The sequence below is a fragment of the Eriocheir sinensis genome, chromosome 33, assembly GCF_024679095.1.
Source record: "Eriocheir sinensis breed Jianghai 21 chromosome 33, ASM2467909v1, whole genome shotgun sequence".
Classification (NCBI taxonomy): domain Eukaryota; kingdom Metazoa; phylum Arthropoda; class Malacostraca; order Decapoda; family Varunidae; genus Eriocheir; species Eriocheir sinensis.
The window spans coordinates 3,552,216-3,574,610 of record NC_066541.1 but is presented as its reverse complement, the minus strand read 5'-3'; the positions used below and the strand labels follow the sequence as shown (position 1 = coordinate 3,574,610).

Below are 22,395 nucleotides of genomic sequence, written 5' to 3'. Positions count from 1 at the left end.
TTGGCATATTTATCAGTATTTTTTATATTTTCAATTGTGTTGGTGCATTGTTAGGGTGTGCGGGTGATGGCGTCTCTGATTACCGACAAATGTAACATAATATTCATGGATCGTATTTTTATGTTTTCGTTTTATTTTTTTCTTCATGTCCTTTTCATTTATTGACCTATTCATTCATTCAGCTAGACTCTTATGTATTGTTTCTACCCTCTATACTTCTACCCTCTACTTCTCGTCTACCTTATACTTCTACCCTCTATTCATGTGTCCCCTCTACTTCTGTGTCCACTCTACTTATAACCCTCTACTCTACTTCTACCCTCTACTCCTCGTCTACCTTATACTTCTACCCTCTATTCATGTGCCCCCCCTACTTTTGTGTCCACTTTACTTATAACCCTCTACTCTACTTCTACCCTCTACTTCTCGTCTACCTTATGCTTCTACCCTCTATTCATGTGTCCCCTCTACTTCTGTGCCCACTCTACTTATAACCCTCTACTTCTACCCTCTTCTTCTCGTCTACCTTATACTTCTACCCTCTATTCATGTGTCCCCTCTACTTCTGTGCCCACTCTACTAATAACCCTCTACTTCTACCCTCTATTTCTCGTCTACCTTATACTTCTGCCCTCTATCCATAAGCCCCCTCTAATTCTGAGCCCCTCCACATCTGTGTCCCCTCTACTTCTGACTCCTCTACTTTCCCCTGTATTATAACCCTCTGCTTTTATCCTCTACTCTGTTTCTACCCTATACTGTTCTTCTACTCTTTACTTCTGTGTCCCTTCTACGGTGTCCCCTCTACTGTGTCCGTTGAATCTTGGGAGCTTTTATGGAATGGACTCTTATGTATTGTTCAGTCTTTTTATCTTCATTTTTTGCGAGTGTTCAGTAAAGGAGAAACGAAACAGTAAAATTACTTCCGTATATTTATTTATAAAAAATGGTATACAATAGTCAGTGTTCTTTTATTTGAGTACAGAACACACAAAACAAGATCCAAAAAGCATTATAAAAGGATATTCAAAATGCCTCTCCAGCATAGACGAAAGACGGATAGAAAGATGATATAAAGAACTTCGTAATTCCATGTAATCCATAGGCGATACGCTGACCCCTTAGGAAATACCACTCTCGTTCCATAACTTTTTCTTTAGGTCCCCTCTACTTCTGTTCCACTCTACTTATAACCCTCTACTCTACTTCTACCCTCTACTTCTCGTCTACCTTATACTTCTGTCCTCTATTCATGTGCCCCCTCTACTTCTGTGTCCACTCTACTTATAACCTTCTACTTCTACCCTCTACTTCTCTTCTACCTTATATTTCTGCCCTCTATTCATGTGGCCCCTCTAATTCTGTGTCCACTCTACTTATAACCCTCTACTTCTACCCTCTACTCCTCGTCTATCTTATACTTCTAATCTCTATTCATGTGCCCCCTCTAATTCTGTGCCCCTCCACATCCGTGTCCCCTCTACTTCTGACTCCTCTACTTTCCCCTGTATTTCAACCCTCTGCTTTTATCCTCTACTCTGTTTCTACCCTATACTGTTCCTCTACTCTTTACTTCTATGTCCCTTCTTGTGGAATGGACTGGGGTACAATGCAAGCGTCTCAGTAGCCTCAGACCCTGTACTGACCACCAACCCTCAACTTACTCATTTCACATGGTACTATATGTCTCCCTTTTACTTTCTTTCCCTCTAGCTCATTATCTAACGTCATATTTTACTTTCTTTTGCTTGTAATTCCTTTCCCAATACATCTTATTTTCCTTTCCAAATCCCTTCGTAATCGCTTACTATACTTCTACTATCATAACATTCTTATTGATGCAGCATATACTTCGTTACAATGTACAGTATGATAGCAATACAGTCTTATAGCTTTTCCTTTAGGTCTAGCAACTCTCCTTTGGGCATTTCCACTTTAACATGCCGCCAGTGGGATATTGAATGAGTACAGCGATGTTGGTGAGGACGTAACGATGAGGGACTGTGAGTGATGAATGAGTGTCTGTATAGTGAAAGATACACAAGGTAAGGGACGTGAATGAGGGACGCTGGATGAGTATGAGGATGACGGGTTGCACGGCGTGGCCAGGAGAAAGGGAGGAAAACAGGGAGACTAAATAATATGAGTGTGAGTAGAGAATGGAGGAAGACTGAAAAACATGAGAAGACGCTAAGAAAAGAAAAAAATACAAAGGAAGAAAGAAGGGTAGCGAGGAAGAAAGGATGAAGAAAGAAAAGATATGCAGTAGACAAGTAAAAACTGAAAATCAAAATAAAGAAAAGATAGGAATGAACAAAAATGATGTTAGCTAAGAAAAGATAAAAAAAAAATACAAAGGAAGAAAGAAGGGTAGCGAGGAAGAAAGGATGAAGAAAGAAAAGATATGTAGTAGAAACGTAAAACTGAAAAACAAAATAAAGAAAAGATAGGAATGAACAAAAATAATGTTAGCTAAGAAAAGATAAAAAAGAAAGAAATACAAAGGAAGAAAAAAGGGTAGCGAGGAAGAAAGGATGAAGAAAGAGAAGATATGCAGTAGACAAGTAAAAACTGAAAATCAAAATAAAGAAAAGATAGGAATGAACAAAAATAATAAGGTTAGCCGCGCACACGAAACATCTTTGAGCAATTTGCATATGAACGTTTTTGAGCAATCCACCAACGCCGTATAAAAGACAAACAACCTAACTTAACACGGACTCTTAACATTAACATTATTACAGTAAAATATCGTATAGGAACTTCATATCACACACAATTAATAGCTCTCTAAAGACGAGTTATTTTGAGCAACTGTTGAGCGCATCGTCACAAAACCCAACAACAGCTTATTATTTTTTTTATACATTAACTATCTACAAAATAACAATGTATTCAGAACTTAAAACTACTAGGCTATGAGAACCACTACTCTCTCTCTCTCTATATATATATATATATATATATATCTCTCACACACACACACAAAAAAAAAAATTATCTCATGGTTCACGGCTACCACGCCCCACTTCACTATTCCCTGAGCTCCACCAATTTGCCGTTCTTAGTTTCTTAATAATTGGGTCGTCTCGCTGTCTCACCCTTGACTTCGATGCAACACAGCGATTTGGAGAGTTTTCCCTTTTTATTTATCTCGATTTTGTTGTTGCAGTCGGGAAGATCTTACATTCACACCGACATCTTCTTCCTAGGCGTGTCTCTCTTCCTTACTCTTTTTCTGCTCTTTCCTCCCTCATGCTTTTCTTTAAGGCTAATGAGACGGAGATGAGCACTGAGGTCACGCGCAGTTATGGGATATGCCCCCCCCCCCCCCCCAACTTAACCTTTGTCTTCTTTTTATTGTGTTCATGGGGTTCCTCAGTCTGCTCGTCCTCTTTGTTTTGCTATAGTGGTTTTGTGCTTGTGTTGCAGAGACGTGAAAGAGGAGACCGGCGAGTGTCCAAAGTGTTTCGCATCATCACTTTGTGGACACTAGTGGACATCATCATCACGGACTTCGATGGTGAGTGTTACTTCATTGTGTTGCATGTTCCTCCAATGTTTCTGCGTTCCTTAAGTCTGCGGGAGTGGCATGCCTCTTGTGGTGTCCTTGCTGTGTTACTAAGGCTGTGACGGAGGCATGTGTTGTGTGTCCGCGGGAATACAGCAATGCCGTGTTGGGGTTCGCTGCATTTTTCGGCACTAAGATTGTTACGTGTCATTGTTGTGTCCTTGGGAGGATGTGACAGTGTAGTATATGATGTCACTGCAGTTCGTCGAGGCTATATGGGTCGTATTTTAAAACATTTCGTCGCCCAAGTTCACATATTTGACATGGCTTTCGTAGGAGCTGTAGGCCTTTCCAGGGGTAGTTTTATGACCCTGGTGGTAGTTTGACCCTTCTTCTGTGCCATGAATCTTAAAAAACACATGAAAACCAGATTGATCCCCTCTTTGACCTTTAGAAATAGTTGATGTGAAAAGCGATGGTGTCTTAAAATACGGCCCTATGACTGTTCTGTGTGACCCCGGGAGGCTGTTCGTGCTGTGTATCCTTGCAATGGGTTTCAATAACATCACACGAGGCAAACAAATTCTTTCTTCTCATACCATAGACTCCTCGATGCCCTGTGAGTGTTTGTTAAGCTCATAAGACTGTAACGCCCGATAAGTCTTGCTATGACATCCAGACAGTAACACACCTCCACACTTATCATCATCATCATCAGCAGCAGCAGCAGCTATCACTCAAATGGAAGACAAAGACCTTTCCCAACGGTCTTACTTAACGCTGTCTTATGTTAGTTTGTTCCATCTTCATCAGAGAAAGGTTCGAATCTTATGTCTTCACTTGGTTCTCTATACATACTGACTACAAAAATTCTTAGGTTGCCACTCTGCTACTTTGGTTGTCCATATATTATCAGTTCTATGGATATATCCTCTGACTACTACAATTCCTGGGTTGCCACTTTGTTACTTTGGTTGTCCATGCGTTATCAGTTCAATGCACAAATATCCCGACTTCAACAATTCCTGGGTTGCCACTGTTTTGGTTGTCCATCTGTTATCGGTTTCATGCCTGATCTGACCTGGTTTAGTTCACGTTTTACTCTCCTCCTCCTCACACCTCCGCCTCCCCGTCCTTCTCCTGGGCTGTGAGGGGCACGGCCACGCCCTTCTCTATGCTGCTGGAGGAGGAGGTTCTGCTGCTGGAGCCGTACATGAGCTCCAGCTGGTCCACCGTGTCAGCCAAGGGCTTGTTGCTGGACTCGGGCAGAAGGAGGGCGAAGAGCGAGCCCAGCCCCGCCCCGGCCCCGAAGAGCACTGACGGGGCCCACCAGTAGGTCGACGCCTAAGAGGAAGAAGGAACACGTTAAAGTCGATGGTTTGGAGGACGACACAGAAAGCAAACAAACTGGAATAAAAGACTAGATTACCGAAGACCAACTAGACTCTAATCAATAATAAAAACTTAGAAAATGAAAAGAAAAATCAAAACAATAGAAAAACACGCTAAAAACAACCAAAAGAAAAACAAAACAACAAAAAAAAGCTGAAGAGCTCGACCTGACACCACTGACCGAGTGGAACTGAGAAGACATATCATTTGGGAGCATTCTAAATAATAGTAAAGGAGAAACAAGCTTGAGAATAAAGATGAATAATTATTATTATTATGATAAGCTACCAAAGCCTCCCTCCAGGGTGCAGATACAACAAGTTGAACCACACAAAATACCAAAAGGTACTGGAGAGAAGCAAAGGCAACGAATAGTTAAGAAACTGGCCAGTCAAAGCCAAAAGGAGGAAAAATAAAATTACTGTTTCAAAAAGACATTCACACGAGACTTAAATGTAGAAATGTCTGCAGAAAGAACAATCTCATTGGGTAACTGATTCCATTAATTTTTCAACGACGGAAGAAAACATCGTGAGAATTGTGCATATGGCATTCAAAAATTCATAGGATTAAAAGCAAGATCGTTTTGACTAAGAGCAAACCTCGTGACCCGGGCAGGAGTAAAAAGATCAGGCAAAGCATTGTGTAAGGGATGCCGATTATTCTTAAAATTTTTAAATAAAATGCTAAGGGCACCAACTTGACGCCGATGATCAAGATCAAGAACAAGTGCCGGAGAAATAAATTTAATTGAATCGATAGCTCTGTCGAGTAACTTTAAATGGCAATTGGCAGCAGACATCCAAGCAGAAGCACAGTACTCAAAGTGGGGCAAAATGAATGCATAAAAAAAGATTTGGTTACAGTTGAGCTACAAGCAAACGTTTTGAAGCACTTATGAAGTAAGCCTGTCTTCTGTGCTATAGTGGAAGACATAACACGAAGAATCGAAGACCCAGAGAACACAACACAACACAACTAGAAATAACCGAACAACACAGCAACAAAAAGCTCAATGAAGACGAAACACAAGAAGAAAGCATGAGCAAAAGAACCTAACCTGACACACAGGCTTGCTAATAAGGGTGAACTGAACAAAGAACCACAAATCCAAGAGCCGTGCAGACAACACAACACAACACAACACAACAGCACCTCACAACGCCACAACTAGAAATAACCAAACAACGAATAAAAAAAAAGGCTTAATGAAGACGAAAAACAAGAAGGAAACACGAGCAGGAACCGAACAATCTAAAAAAACAGAAGCTTGAAGAGCAAAAACAGAGCACGAGCGCCTAAGAAAATGAGCTTGACGATAAAGGTGAACAAAACGAAGAAACACAAATCGAAGAACCGCACAATCCAACACAATCCAACAGCATCACACCACGCCACAACTCACCAGGAGCTTGATGATGAAGGGGGACATGATGGAGCCGAAGCGGGCCATCATGGAGGAGAGGTTGAGGCCGCGGGACCGTACGCTGGTGGGGAAGAGCTCCGAGGACACGAGGTACAGCAGCCCGTAGGAGCCCGTGATGAAGAGCTTGCCGACGAGGGCCAGGGAGAAGATCATCCACGTGTAGCCTGGAAAGGAGGAGTGAGGAATTGATGGGATTGTTGTGGTTGTGGGTCTGAGTATATGCCTTTTTATGAGAAAGTAGACAGAACAAGGGCTGTATAAGAAAAGATAAAAGAGAAATAAGAAAAAAACAAGAAAAGGATAGCATATTAATAGACCATGAGCTACATAAAAGAAGAAAGGAAGAAGAGGATAGCATATTAATAGGCCATGAGTTACATAAAAGAAGAAAGGAAGAAGAGGATAGCATATTAATAGGCCATGAGTTACATAAAAGAAGAAAGGAAGAAGAGGATAGCATATTAATAGGCCATGAGCTACATAAAAGAAAAAAAGGAAGAAGAGGATAGCATATTAATAGGCCATGAGCTACATAAAAGAAAAAAAGGAAGAAGAGGATAGCATATTAATAGGCCATGAGCTACATAAAAGAAGAAAGGAAGAAGAGGATAGCATATTAATAGACCATGAGCTACATAAAAGAAGAAAGGAAGAAGAGGATAGCATATTAATAGACCATGAGCTACATAAAAGAAGAAAGGAAGAAGAGGATACCATATTAATAGGCCATGAGCTGTATAAATAAAGAAAGGAAGAAGAAGAGGATGCTGTGTCCCTTCGTTTTACCAGTAAAGAGGAAGAACAAGGAATAGCCTGTAGAAAAGAAAAAAAATAGGATGGTGTATACCTTTATTTTACTGTTAAGAAGGAAGGATGAGGTCTGTGTAAAAGAAGAAAAGAAAAAGCAAGAAAGAGGAAAATTATACATGCTACTTGTGTAAAAATTAAAAAAGATATAATAAACATAAAAAGAGTAAGACGTGTCTGAACAGAGGAACGGATTTACACATTACGTTAAAGAGACAGACAAACTAAGAGCAAACGAAAAAGCACACACACACACACACACACACACACACACACACACACACACACACACACACTGGAGGGCGTGATGAGGATGGTGACGGCACAGGAACACACACACACACACACACACACACACACACACACACACACACACACACACACACACTGGAGGGCGTGATGAGGATGGTGATGATGGCACAGGAACACACACACACACACACACACACACACACACACACACACACACACACACACACACACACTGGAGGGCGTGATGAGGATGGTGATGATGGCACAGGAACACACACACACACACACACACACACACACACACACACACACACACACACACACACACACACTGGAGGGCGTGATGAGGATGGTGATGATGGCACAGGAACACACACACACACACACACACACACACACACACACACACACACACACACACTGGAGGGCGTGATGAGGATGGTGATGATGGCACAGGAACACACACACACACACACACACACACACACACACACACACACACACACACACACACACACACTGAGGATGGTGATGATGGCACAGAAACACACACACACACACACACACACACACACACACACACACACACACACACACACACTGGAGGGCGTGATGAGGATGGTGATGATGGCACAGGAACACACACACACACACACACACACACACACACACACTGGAGGGCGTGATGAGGATGGTGACGGCACAGGAACACACACACACACACACACACACACACACACACACACACACACACACTGGAGGGCGTGATGAGGATGGTGACGGCACAGGAACACACACACACACACACACACACACACACACACACACACACACACACACTCACTGGAGGGCGTGATGAGGATGGTGATGATGGCACAGGAACACACACACACACACACACACACACACACACACACACACACACACTGGAGGGCGTGATGAGGATGGTGACGGCACAGGAACACACACACACACACACACACACACACACACACACACACACACACACACTCACTGGAGGGCGTGATGAGGATGGTGATGATGGCACAGGAGCACACGGCAAAGTTGAAGCTCAGCACGAAGCGGCGTCCGAATCGCGCCACGATGGGCGTGAAGCCGCTGTAGCCCGGGATCTCCATCAGGGAGCTCAGGATCATGTACAGGAAGGGGTCGGAGCTGCGGGGCGAGGAAATGCCATGGTCACCCGTCGATGAAGTATGCTTTCTATTAAGGATCAACTCGAGCGATTCTAACCATAAGCTGAAGCCTTTTTGACTTCGCAATTCATGTGGTGGAGGAAAAGAAACCCTTGAATATTATATAAGAGAAGAATAAGAACGAAAAAATGAAAGCAGAGGTAAGGGAAAAAGAAAATGAAGTTACTGAATTTTCCTACAGACAAAAAAATACTTGATTAGAAAAAGGATACCGAAAGAAGGATCATCTTATAAAATTTCAGCGAAGTATAAAAAAAAAAAAAAACGTATTAAAAAAAACAAAATTTAGGAACAAGGGATGGCTGATGGATGGCTGAAAATAGAGATAAAACATAAAGGAAAAAGTAAAGAAAAAGAAAAGGCAGAGAACCAAAGGATTAAGAGTTGCTAAGACAATACCTTCTGAACAACAACAACAATAACAATTACACCTCTTCCTCCTCCTCCTCCTACTGCTACTTCTACTGCGACTACTACTGCTGCTTCAACAACAACAGCAGCAACAACAACGACAACAACAACAACAATAACATGACGCTGTCTCTACCCACCTGAAGGTCGTGCCGGAGAGACTCATGCCCCAGTAGGTGATGCCAGTAAAGAACCAGCAGCCGAAGAGTCCTATGGTGATCCTGCGCAGCGTCGGCGTCCGCACCAGCACTGTGCTCTCCCGCCAACAGGCCGCACCACGCCCCTCCTCACGCTCCATCTGATGCTGCTGCTGCCCGCTGTCCACGCTCTGCAGGGCCGTGGAGATAAGTGACGTGAAGGAGACTTGGAAGAGGCTGTTGCATTTAGGATGTGGTTGCGGTTTTGGAGGATTTTTTTGAAAGAGACATTTTTTTGTGTTTTCAGGAATGGAACAAGTTTTCGTGGTTGCAGATGAAAAAAATAGAATAGCTACTTTTAGAGTCAGAAATGTCCACCTCCTCAGATTTAGGGAAGAGGCTGATTTTTCGTAGTTTCTGAAGGACCCCACCGATTTAGTTTTCGCGTTTAAAAGACACGCGCTACTTCATGCTTTTTAAATAGAGGCAATTTGTTTATGGATTTAAATAGAAGGGACAATCTAAGCGCTTTCTCGATAAGTTAATCATTTTCTCAAGTCCTCCACCCCTCCATCCTTCTCTCCGTCTCGTGACCAGCGTAAGTTCGCCCCTCAAGCACACAGACTCACCTCCAGACGGAACTTCTCCAGCAGCGTTACCAGCTCCGAGCGTGGCGGGAGCGTCGCGCCCTGCCAGTGAGCGCCCTTCAGGAGAGTCTTGGCCGCCTCCTGCAGCCTCCCCTTCTGCGTCAGCCACCGCGGGGACTCGTCCATGAACCTGCGAGGGGCGAGGATGCCGTTAAGGGTTGGCGCTAAGAGGACTGACTAGCCGACACCGTTCTAGAGCAGTGTTCAACTCTCATACACTGACCCAGTTTATCTCACGACCTATATGTAGTACCTTTAATACCACCAAAAGCTGTATGCCTCCCACTGTCTCGTATTTAGTTATGTCGTTGTGAAGAAGCGGCGACTCAAACCTCAGTCAATCGCCACCATTCATTTGAAGAGCCCTGCATTTTATGGGACAAACCAAATGTCTACCTCCTATCAAGATGAACTGAAGAAGCCTAAGGATGAAGTTTGCAAGGACTGATACATTTCATAAGAATAAATGCATCCACTAACGAATAATATCAGCTTAGGAGTATGTTAGGCACTATAGTGAGGCAGTGTTATGGCACTCACGGGATGAGAAGGATGAGGAAGAGTGAAGGCGTGGCGCACACCAGCTGCAGCGTCCGCCAGTCCCTGATGAGGTAGGCCCAGGTGCCGAAGAGCATGCCGGTGAGGGCGAAGGGCGTGGTGGCCAGCAGACCGAACACCGTGCGTACCTTCACCGGGCAAGCCTCCATCCCTGCCGAGAAACAAGGATAAACTGTGGCGGTGCCTTGCTTTTACAATAAAGGAGTCAATTCAAGGGATAAATAAAGATTAAACTAAAATGCCCACCGGGGCGTTTAAGTCTCAGGCAGGAGGAAATACAGACCAAGGAAGGCAGCTCTAGAGTTTACCACCGAAAGGGATGAAAGAATAACGATACTGGTTAATTCTTGCATGAGGGATTCGGACAGTATAGGGATGAAATAGAGTAGAAATTCGTATGCAGTGGGGTGGCGAAAGAGATGGATGCATGCACTTAATAAGTTAAGAAGAGCAGTCAACATGAAAATATCGATAGAAGATAAAAAGAGAGGCGGTGGAATTTAAGGGGAGTTGATAACACGCAGAGCCTTTGATGGCGATGTCTACGCCCTCTGCCTGTAACGGTATAAGAGCGGCACCAGCCCTCACCCTGAATGTAGGCCGGGCCGATGATGGCGTGCATGGCGCCGAGGACGAAGCGGCCGGCCAGCACGAGGGCGTAGAGGGGCACGAGGGCCGAGGACACCGACGTCACGAGGAAGAGGAAGGCGGCGCCGGAGATGACCCAGCGACGCCCGAACCTGTGCGAGGAAACAGATGAAGATTAAAGGGAGATAAGATAAGAGGAGGTGAGGATGAAGAGAAGAGCAGAGAAGAGAAGAGAAGAAAAGATGAGCGTTAGAAAAAAGGCGGTAATGAGGATAAAGAGAAGATTAGAGGAGGTTGTAGAGGTTGAAAAGAGAAGATGAGGATGAAAGGAGAAGATAAGAGGAGGTAGCGAGGATAAAGAGAAAGGGAAGAGGAGGTTGTGAGAAAAAGAGAAGATTTAAGAGATGGTGAGGATGAAGAAAAGTAAAGAAGAAAGCAGTGATTGTGGGTGATCACCAGAGAGGAGAATAGAAAATAGAAAAGAAAAGAGTAAGGGTGGAGAGAGAAGGTAAAAGGAGGAGATGAAGATAAAAAGAAGAGATAAGAGAAGACAGGAGGAGATGGTGAAGATGAAGAGAAGAGGAGGTGGTAGGGATGCAAGAAATAGAAGATAAATATTAAAAAAGGAAAACGAAGAAAAAGAGGAAAAGAAAGAGAAGGGAGGAAAACAAAATAAAAGAAAATTAAAGAGAATAGGAATTAAACCAATGGAAAATAAATAATAGAGAAAAAAGCAATAGAAGAGGAGAAGAAAAAGAAGAAGAAGAAGAAGAAGAAGAAAAAGAGAAGGAAAATGAACGTCTCAACTAACTTATCATTGCACACTTTGCACGGTCTCTCTCTCATCTACACTTTCGCTTTCTTTACCCTGTCCATTCCTTATAAGTGCTTGAGTCTATCTTATCCTCCCTGTCTCATTCTCTCTCTCTCTCTCTCTCTCTCTCTCTCTCTCTCTCTCTCTCTCTCTCTCTCTCTCTCTCTCTCTCTCTCTCTCTCTCTCTCTCTCTCTCTCTCTCTCTCTCTCTCTCTCTCTCTCTCTCTTATCTACACTTTCGCTTTCTTTACCCTGTCCATTCCTTATAAGTGCTTGAGTCTATCTTATCCTCCCTGTCTCATTCTCTCCCTCTCTATTCCTCCCTCACTCTCTATCCCTCCCACTACGCCACCTCCTGCAGCTATTGCCCTCACCTCCTACCCACGTGCTATCTTTTTCCTTTAGCTTCTTTCTCTACTCACACCTATCTCTGTCCTCCACCTTATCACCCGTTTATCTCCCCCTCCTCCTCCTACTCCTTCTTTTCCTTTATCTCTTTCACAATCATTTCACCACACCCACCCACCCACATCCACCCACCTACACACACACACACACACACACACACACACACACACACACACACACACACACACACACACACACACACACACACACACACACACACACACACACATGCCTTTATCTAACATCCTAATATCCTGTTGTGATGGAGGTGAGTGGATGGGAAGTGTCAATTATCTTCTTTATCTCTGTTCCTCTGCTATGATTTTTTTAAATATTTTTTCTCTAAATCGATTTTTCCTTTTTCACTTTTACTAATGATTGTGGATGTGAAGTGGTTTTCTATCTATTTTTTTCATTTCCTTTTTTTAGTGTAATTTTTCTATCTATCATTCGGCGCTCATATTATATATAATAATATATTTTTAGTTCCTTTTAATTTTTCTCTCACTTGATTTACCTAACCTAACCGACACCGTCTTAACCTAACATATCCTAACCTAAGCGAGCTGTATCTGTATCTGTATCATTGCAGCTGTTGTAATTACCCTCCTCTTCCCATCTTTCCCCGTCAAACGGCGTCTCTCACCTATCTAACTCACCTAAATAACTCAAACCTAACCTATGTAAGTGATCGGTTTCTTCTTCCTTATAACTCTTTAACTAATCCTCTTCTTCCCTTCTTTCTCCTTTACACCCGCCTAGCTTACACAAATTCATACACAAATAACTCTAACCTAACATACCTAACCTAACTTAAACTATCTTAACACTTCACCTTACTACCATTTCACTTTCCTCTCCTTCTCTGCACCTGCGTCTCACCTGTCAGCGAAGAGGCCCATCAGCGGCTCCCCGACAGCTGTGCCGAAGAAGTAGAAACTCTGGAAGAAGGGACTCAAGCCGGCGCGCCCACAGACCAAGTCCCACTGAGAGAGGACCAAAGGAAGACGGTGTGAGAGACTGTAGGAGTAAGTGGTGGTGGTGATGGTGGTGATGGGCATTGGGGGTGGGGGTGGGGGGTGATGGTGTTGCTGTTGGCGGGTGGTGGTCGTGAGGGTGAAGTTGTTTGCAGCGATAAGTGGAGGTGACGGTGGAAGAGAAAGAAGGGTAGCCTATAGTGTTGATGGTGATAAAAAGGGGGAGAAAATACAGAAGGGGGATAGTGTTGAAAATAAAGGAAGAAGAGCAGAACTATAGTGTTAATGGGGGTGATAGTCGTAATGGCGGCGGTGATGATGGTGGTATTTGTGTCCTTTTGTCAATGGTGGTAGTGGTGGGGTGATGGTGATAGTCGTTGCGGTGGTGATGGTGATGATGTGTGGTATTTCTTGTCTTGTTATAGTAGTGATGGTGGGATTTATAGTGATGATGATAATGGTGATGGACAACCTGGTGATGATGATGATGATGATGATGCGTATGTGTGTGTGTGTGTGTGTGTGTGTGTGTGTGTGTGTGTTACTTGTTTGTTGCCGTGGTGATGGTGGTGATAGTGTTACAAGATAGAAAGAGAAAGAGATGAAGAAAAAAGGAAAAAATGTAAGAGGAAAAGATGGAAAGAAGGAAATAAAATAGAGGTGGCGATGAGAATATGAAAAAGACAGGAGGGAGAGAGAGGAAAAAAACAGATAGACAAACAGACAGACAGACAGACAGACATTTCCCCAGTCACTCACCTCCATCGTGACCGTGGAGGTGAAGGTGGAGGTGTCGTAGTCCCAGTGGCTGCAAGGGCGGGAGGGGAGGGCGGCGGCCTGCTCGGGCGAGGTGGCCAGCTCGGGTGACCACGGCAGGTGCGCCACGGCCTCGTAGTCACGCTCCAGCACCTGGCATTGTGATCTCTCCAGGTAACCCCCCCTGTCCTCCCTGGGGGCAAGGAAAGGAGGCATTATTGGTGGTGATGGAGAAGTGTTTGAAACCGGTGGTGATGAAAGGGAAGATTTTTGAAGTATGTTGAGAATGTGTGATAAGATACCATTAAGAAAGTCTGCGGAATACACTCACCAGGGTCTCGGTTAGTAGAAAAGCTGCAGCAACTAAGAGTGAACCCAAAGAAGAGTGAGAAAAGTCCCAATTTTATCATCGGGAGTTGAAAGATGGCGGAACAACTCGAAGAAGAACCAGAAGGAAAGTTGATGTTGGAAAGAGTGTAACAAGTAAGAGTAGTATTTGTGTAAGCGAGGCGGGTGTAAAGGAAAAGAAGGGAAGAAGAGGATTAGTTAAAGGGTTATAAGGAAGAAGATACAGATCACTTACATAGGTTAGGTTTGAGTTATTTTGGGGAGTTAGATAGGTGAGAGACGCCGTTTGAAGCCCCACTTTTACCATGGGAAGTTTAAAGGTCCATGGAACCAAAAGCAAGTCGACGGAACTCACTCACCAGGGGATGGAGTAGTTGAGTCTCTGCTCCAGCGTCCAGGTCGAGTTCTCCAGTTCGGCGACATGGCACCAGTGGTCGACGGCAGGGTTGTAGAAGACGCCGCCGAGGGAGAAGTAAGGCAGCAGCATGGCCCCTGCAGCAGACAGGTCATTACCCTCACGCCGCGGGGACTGACCTTGGCTAGCAGACGAGATACAGTGATAGGGACGAGTCATGGCCCAGATAAGCTCCCGTCTGATGTCCGTGTGCGATGGTGGTGATGGTCGTGGTGAATAGAGTTTTTTTTGTGTGTGTGTGTGTGTGTGTGTGTGTGTGTGAGAGAGAGAGAGAGAGAGAGAGAGAGAGAGAGAGAGAGAGAGAGAGAGAGAGAGAGAAAGCATCAGTTTCCCAGTCAAAATTATAAATGTAAATTCATCTTTTTCTTTGTCTTATTCTAGGAATCAACCCGCATATAGAACTATTTCAGAAAAGCATGCGAGACAAACTAACTAATAAATACCCGACTGTTGACGTGCAGAGAGAGAGAGAGAGAGAGAGAGAGAGAGAGAGAGAGAGAGAGAGAGAGAGAGAGAGAGAGAGAGAGAGAGAGAGAGAGAGAGAGAGAGAGAGAGAGAGAGAGAGAGAGAGAGAGAGAGAGAGAGAGAGAGAGAGAGAGAGAGAGAGAGAGAGAGAGAGAGAGAGAGAGAGAGAGAGAGAGAGAGAGAGAGAGAGAGAGAGAGAGGGGGCAATGACTTGACTCACACAGGTCCTTTCCCCCCGCCTTCTGCCACCCGCTATACCCAGTACCCCTCCACCTGCCCAGACACCTCCGCGGCCAAATTAGACGCCTGGTAACGTGCCACTATCAACGCCCCCTCGTGGCAACACTCTTCCTCTCGCGCCAAAGAACTCGCGCCAGACTTCGCAAAAACGTCGCAACAAGCCCGACACGATGACCTCCTGATATACAGTGACATAAGAGGGAGACGCTTAACCCTATTCCTTTACTCTGTTAACTATACCGAGGGAACAGAACAGCGGAGTTTCTGTTTCAGATAATGCATAAACAAAGGAGTGACACGCATACTGTACGAGTGTTGGAAAATATGAAAATGTCGAATAGTACACTGTTGCATGAACTTTTACCGTAACACAGACAAGAAACAAGTGCAACAAATACGAATTCTGGATGAGAGGAAACAACAGCCACGGAAAAATTGACAAGAAAGAAACTAACAATAAAAGGGAGACAAGGGAGAGTTGCAACATTTATGAGTTTCCGAAGAGAAGAAACACTGAACCACACCCCGCAAGAACTGACAAGAAAGAAACATACAACAAAGGAGAAACCGTTGCAAGGACTATCCGGGCAATACACAGACTAGGAAGAGGTGCAAAATAAACGTTTTGAAAGAGAAAGAATTAACACTGAACTCCCAGACAAGAAGAGGCAAGAAAAAAAGTCTTTTCGGACAATGCAGAGAAAGAAGAACTACAACATATACGACTTTCTGCAACGAAGGAACATTGAACTCCCACGCGAGAAGACAAATATGTACTACCTCATGTGTGGGGGAACTCCACACACACAGCCCTTTTGGACAGAGTGGAGTCAAAAGCATTACGTCTCATCAACCTGTCTCCTCTTACTAACAGTTTTCTACCTCTTAAATTCAACCGCACTGTTGCCTCTCTATCTGTCTTCTGTCGATAGTTTCATGATAACTGCTATTCTGATCTTGCTAACTGCATGCTTCCACCCCTTACGTGGCCCCGCTGCACACGATTTTCTACTCTTGCTCATCCCTATGCTATCCAAATCCCTTATGGAAGAGTTAACCAGCATTTTCATTATTTTATCCCTTTCGCTAGTAAAATCTGAAACAGTCTTCCTTTGTCTGTATTTCCTCCTGCCTACGACTTAGACTCTTTTAAGAGGACAGCATCAAGACACCTCTCCATCCGGAACTGACCCTCTCTTTTTGGCCTCTCGTTCCATATTATTTATAGGAGCAGCGCCTAGCGGGCTTTTTGCTTTCCCTTGAGCTGCCTCCTCTATGGTTACTTGCTCGTCTTTATTTGTTTGTTATGTTATCGTTTCGTCCTGTTGCTAACGCTCTGGGGAATGGAGGTTACGGCGTCCCAGTGACGCAGAATATTGGCATCTCTCTCTCTCACACACACACACACACACACACACACACACATACACATACGTCGCAGTAGGAGATCGATACTGCTTTAATTTTCTTGTCGTTCAAAGGAGATACGTAATTTTTTTCCGTTTAAATAATTACTTGTGTTAAAGACAATAACAAGTAACAGTCCGGAGATCCATGATTAAAAAGTTAAATTATTTATTCATCTGCATCTCGGGAGCCAGTGAATCACAACCACAAATACATCGATCCTTAATGTAGTTAACTGAGGGCACAGTCGCTTTGACAGTCATGTCTTCTCTAGCAAATACAAAAAAAGGTAAAGGTACGGTAAAAAGTAAAGTTGGGTGCACACGCTATTGCTGCGCGTGGCTGCGGTGCTGATCTCCGTCGCATTGGCCCTGTGGTGGGAAGAACCCATCACCCCGGGACACGGGACAATGTGAAGTGCGGGACTGCCACAGTTTACCCCATCTATCGACCAGCCCGAAAGGGAGGATGAACAGCTGGGTGAGCTGCACACCGACTGCTCAGGCCGGGATACGAACCAGGACCCGCGGACTGGTAGCTAGGCATACTAGCCATTGCTCCGTGGAGGCGCTCCGAAATGCGATAATTCGAAATATGAAAAAGTAAGTATTAGTCTTTAGCCTCTCCTCGCCGCATGAGCAGCAACCCTTCACTTAACTGGTTTTGTCCTGTACTTTTTTTTTCTTTCTTTATCTCCCGGTTCTTGCCCAATCACATCAATACCACTTTAATACTATAGCGCAACATTCTTTCTCTTCGTGTGTTCATGGACTTATATTTCTTTCTTTATACCCTACTCCTTCCCCAATCCTTTCAATACCATGTACTGTATTACCATCACAACATTCTTTCTCTTAATATAATTCAGTCTATTACTTTTGTTTTCTTTATCTGCCCTACTCCTTCCCCAGTCCCCTCAATACCACTCTACCATAACGCTAGCACAACAGTCCTTCCCTTCATAAAATTTAATTAATAACTTTTATTATTTTTTGTAATCTTTATATCCACTCCTTTACCCTTCCATTCAGTTCTACAGTATAATGCTACGGTAGGAAGGAAGGAAGGAAGGAAGAAAAGAAGAAAGAAAGGAAAGAAAGGAAATAAAGAAAAGAAGGAAATCATAGGCGACGGTAGGAAAAGAGAACACGGATAAATGAAAAGAAGAAAGGAAGGAAGGATATAAAAAAACAGGGAAAGAAGTAGAAAAAAATAAGCTAGATAATAAAGGAAGAAAAGGAGGAAGGATTATGTAGAAACATGGAAAGAGGAAGAAAGAAAGAAATTAATTGATAAAGCAAAAACAGAAAATGTGTGAAGAAACAGGAAAAGAGAGAGAAAGAAGTTAATGAGTAAAGGATGAAAAAAGGAAGAACATGGAGAAACAAAAAAAAAGGAAGAAATATATACAAAGAAGAAAAGAAAAATATTGAAGAAACGAGGAAAGAGGAAGAAAAATGAAAGAAAAAAAAGTTAATCAAGAAAGGAAGTACATGATGAAGCAGCGAATGAGAAATAAATAAATGACTCAATAAAGAAAGAAAACAACTGCATACGAATAAACGCACACCTGAAAACGGCTCCCCTGCAGGTGTCGTGGCGTAACGCGGCGTGGTTTGTGTCTGTGCGCCGCGCCAACCCTCCCCGCGCCCCCCTTCTTCCTCGCATTGTGTCTATCTTCATTTGCCTAGTTTTATTCATAAGTTATATTTTTTCGTTCTTTACCCCTCAAAGCTTACACCGCAAGTCTTGTCGGAGTAGACTGTCTGTTTGTTTCCCTGCCATGCGTCTCGCCCTCAGCTGACTCACACAATCTCATCAGGGTTTTGAAGGGAAAGAACACTTTTCGTTATCTTCACCAGAGACAACTATTGGATACTTTTCTTTTATCGCGAATCGCATTATTTTTAGTAAGATAAAACTTTTCTTCATTTCGATTTTAAGCAGGATAGAAAGTATACGTATGAATCTCATTAGCACTATTGCTATTGTTTACCTGTGATATTTTCTTTAAGACTCACTGAAGGGATTTCCATAAATGAATGGTAAAAATCACACGTTTAAGTTTCCCTTCACTTTCCATTTTATTCAATATTGAAATGATGTGTTGAAACTTTTGTTGAATATCTATTTTTCCCGCTGCAAATTAATGATTATTATCAATTGGATATTGTCTAATAAAGAGTACATAACAGTTCTCCTCATCCTAAGAGGAGGAACGCAATGGCAAGGGCAGCATCCATCACCAGCAGGGGTCCCATGCTGGGGGCCGCGTGTACCCCCAGAGGCTAGCGATAGGAATTTGGGGCTACGTGGTGGGCGAGCGTCTCGGAACACCCGGTCAGTGCAGCGTCTACTTCAGACACGCGGCGGTGCTGCGATAAGAGCTCTCGGTAATCGAGCTTGCCATCTCAAGTCTCGAATTATATGTTACAGATTAAACTGTTATATATTTTTATTTTGTTCAATTGATGTGCTATCCCACAGTAGCAGCGGAAAGCTTTCTTGAAGGCTGTGGTCGCCGGCGCCTTCCCGTTCGTGGCGACGTGATATGTGTCCCACGCGTTACTGTTTTACTCTTCTTGAATGGGGTTCGCGGTTCGTGACCGGCACCAAAAGTTTCGAGTGGTATATCGCGTAATAGTCTGAAAACCACTGACAAACAAAAACAAACAAACAAATAAAAAATAAAAATAAAAATTTGTGTGGCGAGGGCACAGGCAAAGGTTAGTAGTATTTTTTTCATGCTCATTACCTGCACTGTGGCTGCTTTCTGCAATAATATGCTTTTACCCCCAAAAAAGCAAAACGAATGACCTGCGATGACAAGGGTGCCAGGCAAAGGCCGTGCATAGTAACAGTTTTTTTCCGCTGTTATCGCTCACTGTTGCTGCCAACCGCTGGGGGGAAGATGTATCGGGGGGCGCCGAGAGAGTGACGAGACGATTTTTTTGTGAAGTGTTGTTATCATGACGCGTGTGGGGGAGGGGAGGGGAGGGGGTAAGGGAAAGGCTAGTTCGTTGCATCAGTGATATTTTCTTCAAGTCGAGAAGGAAAGAAAGATAAAAAAAGAAAGAGGAAAGAATATAATTCTTCATAAAACAACGCAAACTTAAATTAAAGAAAGTCTGAAGTTATATCACCGATGTTTTCTTTTCGTTGAGAGAACAAAAACAATACACTAGCGGATAAACAATAATCTCAACTTCATTAAGCAACACGATCTTCGGGTAAAGGGAGTCTGAAGTTGTTTCGAGAGAAAGAGAAAAAAGAACCAACTAGTGGAAAAAAATATAATATGACGTTGCATCACTCACAAGTTGAGAGAGAGAGAGAGAGAGAGAGAGAGAGAGAGAGAGAGAGAGAGAGAGAGAGAGAGAGAGAGAGAGAGAGAGAGAGAGAGAGAGAGAGAGAGAGAGAGAGAGAGAGAGAGAGAGAGAGATGAAGAAAGTATGGAAGAAATGGAGGAAGATATAAAGGAACGAAAGAAGAAAGAAAGGATATAGGCTACAAGTTTTACCTAAAGAGGTGCCAGCGATGAGACGGTAGTGAGACGCCAGTGAACTAGTAAGATATCGAAATAAGGTCCAAAGAGTAACATGATGGAAGAGATACCCCATAACTAAGGCGTCTACTGTGAACCTAAGTAGCAGGAGCTGTAGTAGTGGTAGTAATAGTAGCAGTAGTAGTAGTAGTAGTAGTAGTAGTAGTAGTAGTAGTAGTGATAGTTGTAGTTTTTGTATTTGTTTTTGTTGTTGTTGGAGCAGAAGAAGAAGAAGAAGAAGAAACAAGTGTTAATAGCACAAACTGTGCTAGATGATCGGCGACGCATGACCCTCCAACACACTCCCAACAATTTACATTATGCAACTAGGGGTCTAAAATGGAAAATGCTGTAAAGATGGCGCCAATATAAACACTTGCCTGTGCCACAACGGGCTGTGGCCGACCATCAGGCGCTACTATGAAGGCCCACCTGCGCCACAGGCCAAAACGTAGAAAAAAAACCCAGCTGACTTTGTTTATAATGCCATGTTGTAGGGCTCATCAGGGCTAGGAAATGTTATTATGCAGTGTCATGTCTACAATGCATGGGTAAGCCAGGAAAACAACTTGAAGAGAACAACAACAACAATACTAAGAATATGGACAATCTGTTGATCGGCGTCTGCGACGCCAATAAAAAGAAAAGAAGACGAAGAAACAGAAATAAAAGACCAAAATGAAGAAACGGGAAAAATAAGAAAAAGTATCAGACAAAGAAGCAGCAGAAGAAGAAGAAGCAATAACAGTAAAGGCAGTCAGAGGAGGAGTCGCACTAGTAACAGGAGTAACATCAACATCAAAATAACGAGACAGTACGAGCAACACGATAAACCCGTCACAACAAGGGGCCCTTCCAGACACAGTAGCTCTTTATACTTACACAGGAAGTACGGGGCGAACATGAGGAAGGTCCAGCGGCCGACCCCGATAGCGCCGAGGAGGCTGTCGAAGTTCTTGTGCTCCGTCATGGTGGTGGTGTCGGTGAAGGTCGGGGTGGTGGTGGTAGAGTGAGCAACTTGTTTAGGTGGCCCAGAAGTTAGTGATGGTGGTGGTGAAGATGGTGGTGATGAAGGGTGTGTGTTCTACGTGGCTCAAGAGTTAGTGAGGTGATGATGGTGGTTCAGGTATTAATGGTGGTAGTGATGAAGATAGTTGTGATGAAGGGTATTATGTTCGTCTATATAGTTCTGATGTTAATAGTTACCGTGAGGGTGACGATGGTTTGGCTGATGGTGATGATGGTGAGTCTGTCCTTTTGTGGTGATGATGCGTCTCTCGTCGTGTAGAGAGTTCAGAAGTGTATGGTGACAGTGATGATGAGGGAGATGTAGATGAAGGGAGACTTAGCTGAAGAAGATGAGGGCTGGGAAACTGTTGATAATGATGGCAGAGGCGTGGAAGAAAACGTGAGTGAAGGATAGGCTTGAAAAACTGTCTTCTTAAAACTTGTCCTTGTAGATGTTAACGATGATAGGCGAGGCTCTGAGGGCAATGTGCTTGGAGTGTATCTTGCGAAACTTGCCTTCTTATCTTGATGGAGAAAACGAACTTGAAGATGAAGGTAACAGGTAGGAGATGAAGTTCTACTAGCTCGTCCGTTACAGTCCCTCGTCCGTACGTAATTTCAGGGAGCCACCGATGGTAAACTTGATAGCGCGGTTGCAGGGGCGAGATCAACCCTGCACAGAGCGTTTTCTTCTATCTCCGAAGCCCAGGTCGTTGCACTGCGGCTGAGCTCCTGACGCTGCAGTGACGGAGTTGCTGGTTAAGAGCGTCGCCTTGTGCCCCTCGTGGGAGTCAACCAGCGACTGAGCGAGGTGTCAGGTGGTGCAGCGTGGTAGGTTAGGGTGCCTTCCGCTACGGGGGTGGTGGTGCCAGGGTGAGGGAAGGGCGGCACGGCGGGAGGGAGAGCCGAGAGGAAGGGCGGGGAGTGGGGGGGACAAGGGGAAAGGTGGAGGGTGGGAGATGCAGGGTGAGCGGTTTGGAGGTAGGGGAGGTATAAGGAGGGAGCGCTAGGGTGAGGGAAGGGTGGCAAGGCGGGAGGGAGGGGCGGGGGGAAGGGTAAGGGGTAGG

The 22,395-nt window shown here is 44.1% G+C and overlaps 1 protein-coding gene across 2 annotated transcripts; it reads right to left on the bottom strand.

The window, feature by feature from the left end:
* Positions 1–2,974: 2,974 nt before the first annotated feature.
* On the bottom strand, positions 2,975–22,118 carry LOC127006568 (organic cation transporter protein-like). 2 transcript variants are annotated; one of them, XM_050876565.1, is made up of 11 exons: positions 21,203–22,118; positions 14,609–14,788; positions 13,905–14,094; positions 13,051–13,154; positions 10,947–11,098; positions 10,341–10,509; positions 9,783–9,930; positions 9,157–9,344; positions 8,404–8,564; positions 6,309–6,493; positions 2,975–4,855 (listed from the first exon to the last, which is right to left on the bottom strand). In XM_050876565.1, the coding sequence occupies exons 2-11, from the start codon at positions 14,734–14,736 to the stop codon at positions 4,625–4,627; spliced, it is 1,656 nt and encodes a 551-aa protein (XP_050732522.1). In that variant the 5' UTR covers positions 14,737–14,788; positions 21,203–22,118; the 3' UTR covers positions 2,975–4,624. The 2 variants fall into 2 exon arrangements, with proteins under 2 accessions (XP_050732522.1, XP_050732521.1); XM_050876564.1 differs by having other exon boundaries at positions 14,609–14,741.
* Between the last annotated feature and the right edge of the window lie 277 nt (positions 22,119–22,395).

Bases quoted from the DNA above. Each gene is read 5' to 3' on its own strand.
- LOC127006568 (XM_050876564.1), bottom strand. From the start codon at position 21,290: ATGACGGAGCACAAGAACTTCGACAGCCTCCTCGGCGCTATCGGGGTC. The intron at 10,510-10,946 runs GTGAGGGCTGGT...GTTTCTCGGCAG, and splicing joins CGGCCCGGCCTACATTCAGG to GGATGGAGGCTTGCCCGGTG. The intron at 6,494-8,403 runs GTGAGTGTGTGT...CCTCCTTTCCAG, and splicing joins CATCCTCATCACGCCCTCCA to GCTACACGTGGATGATCTTC.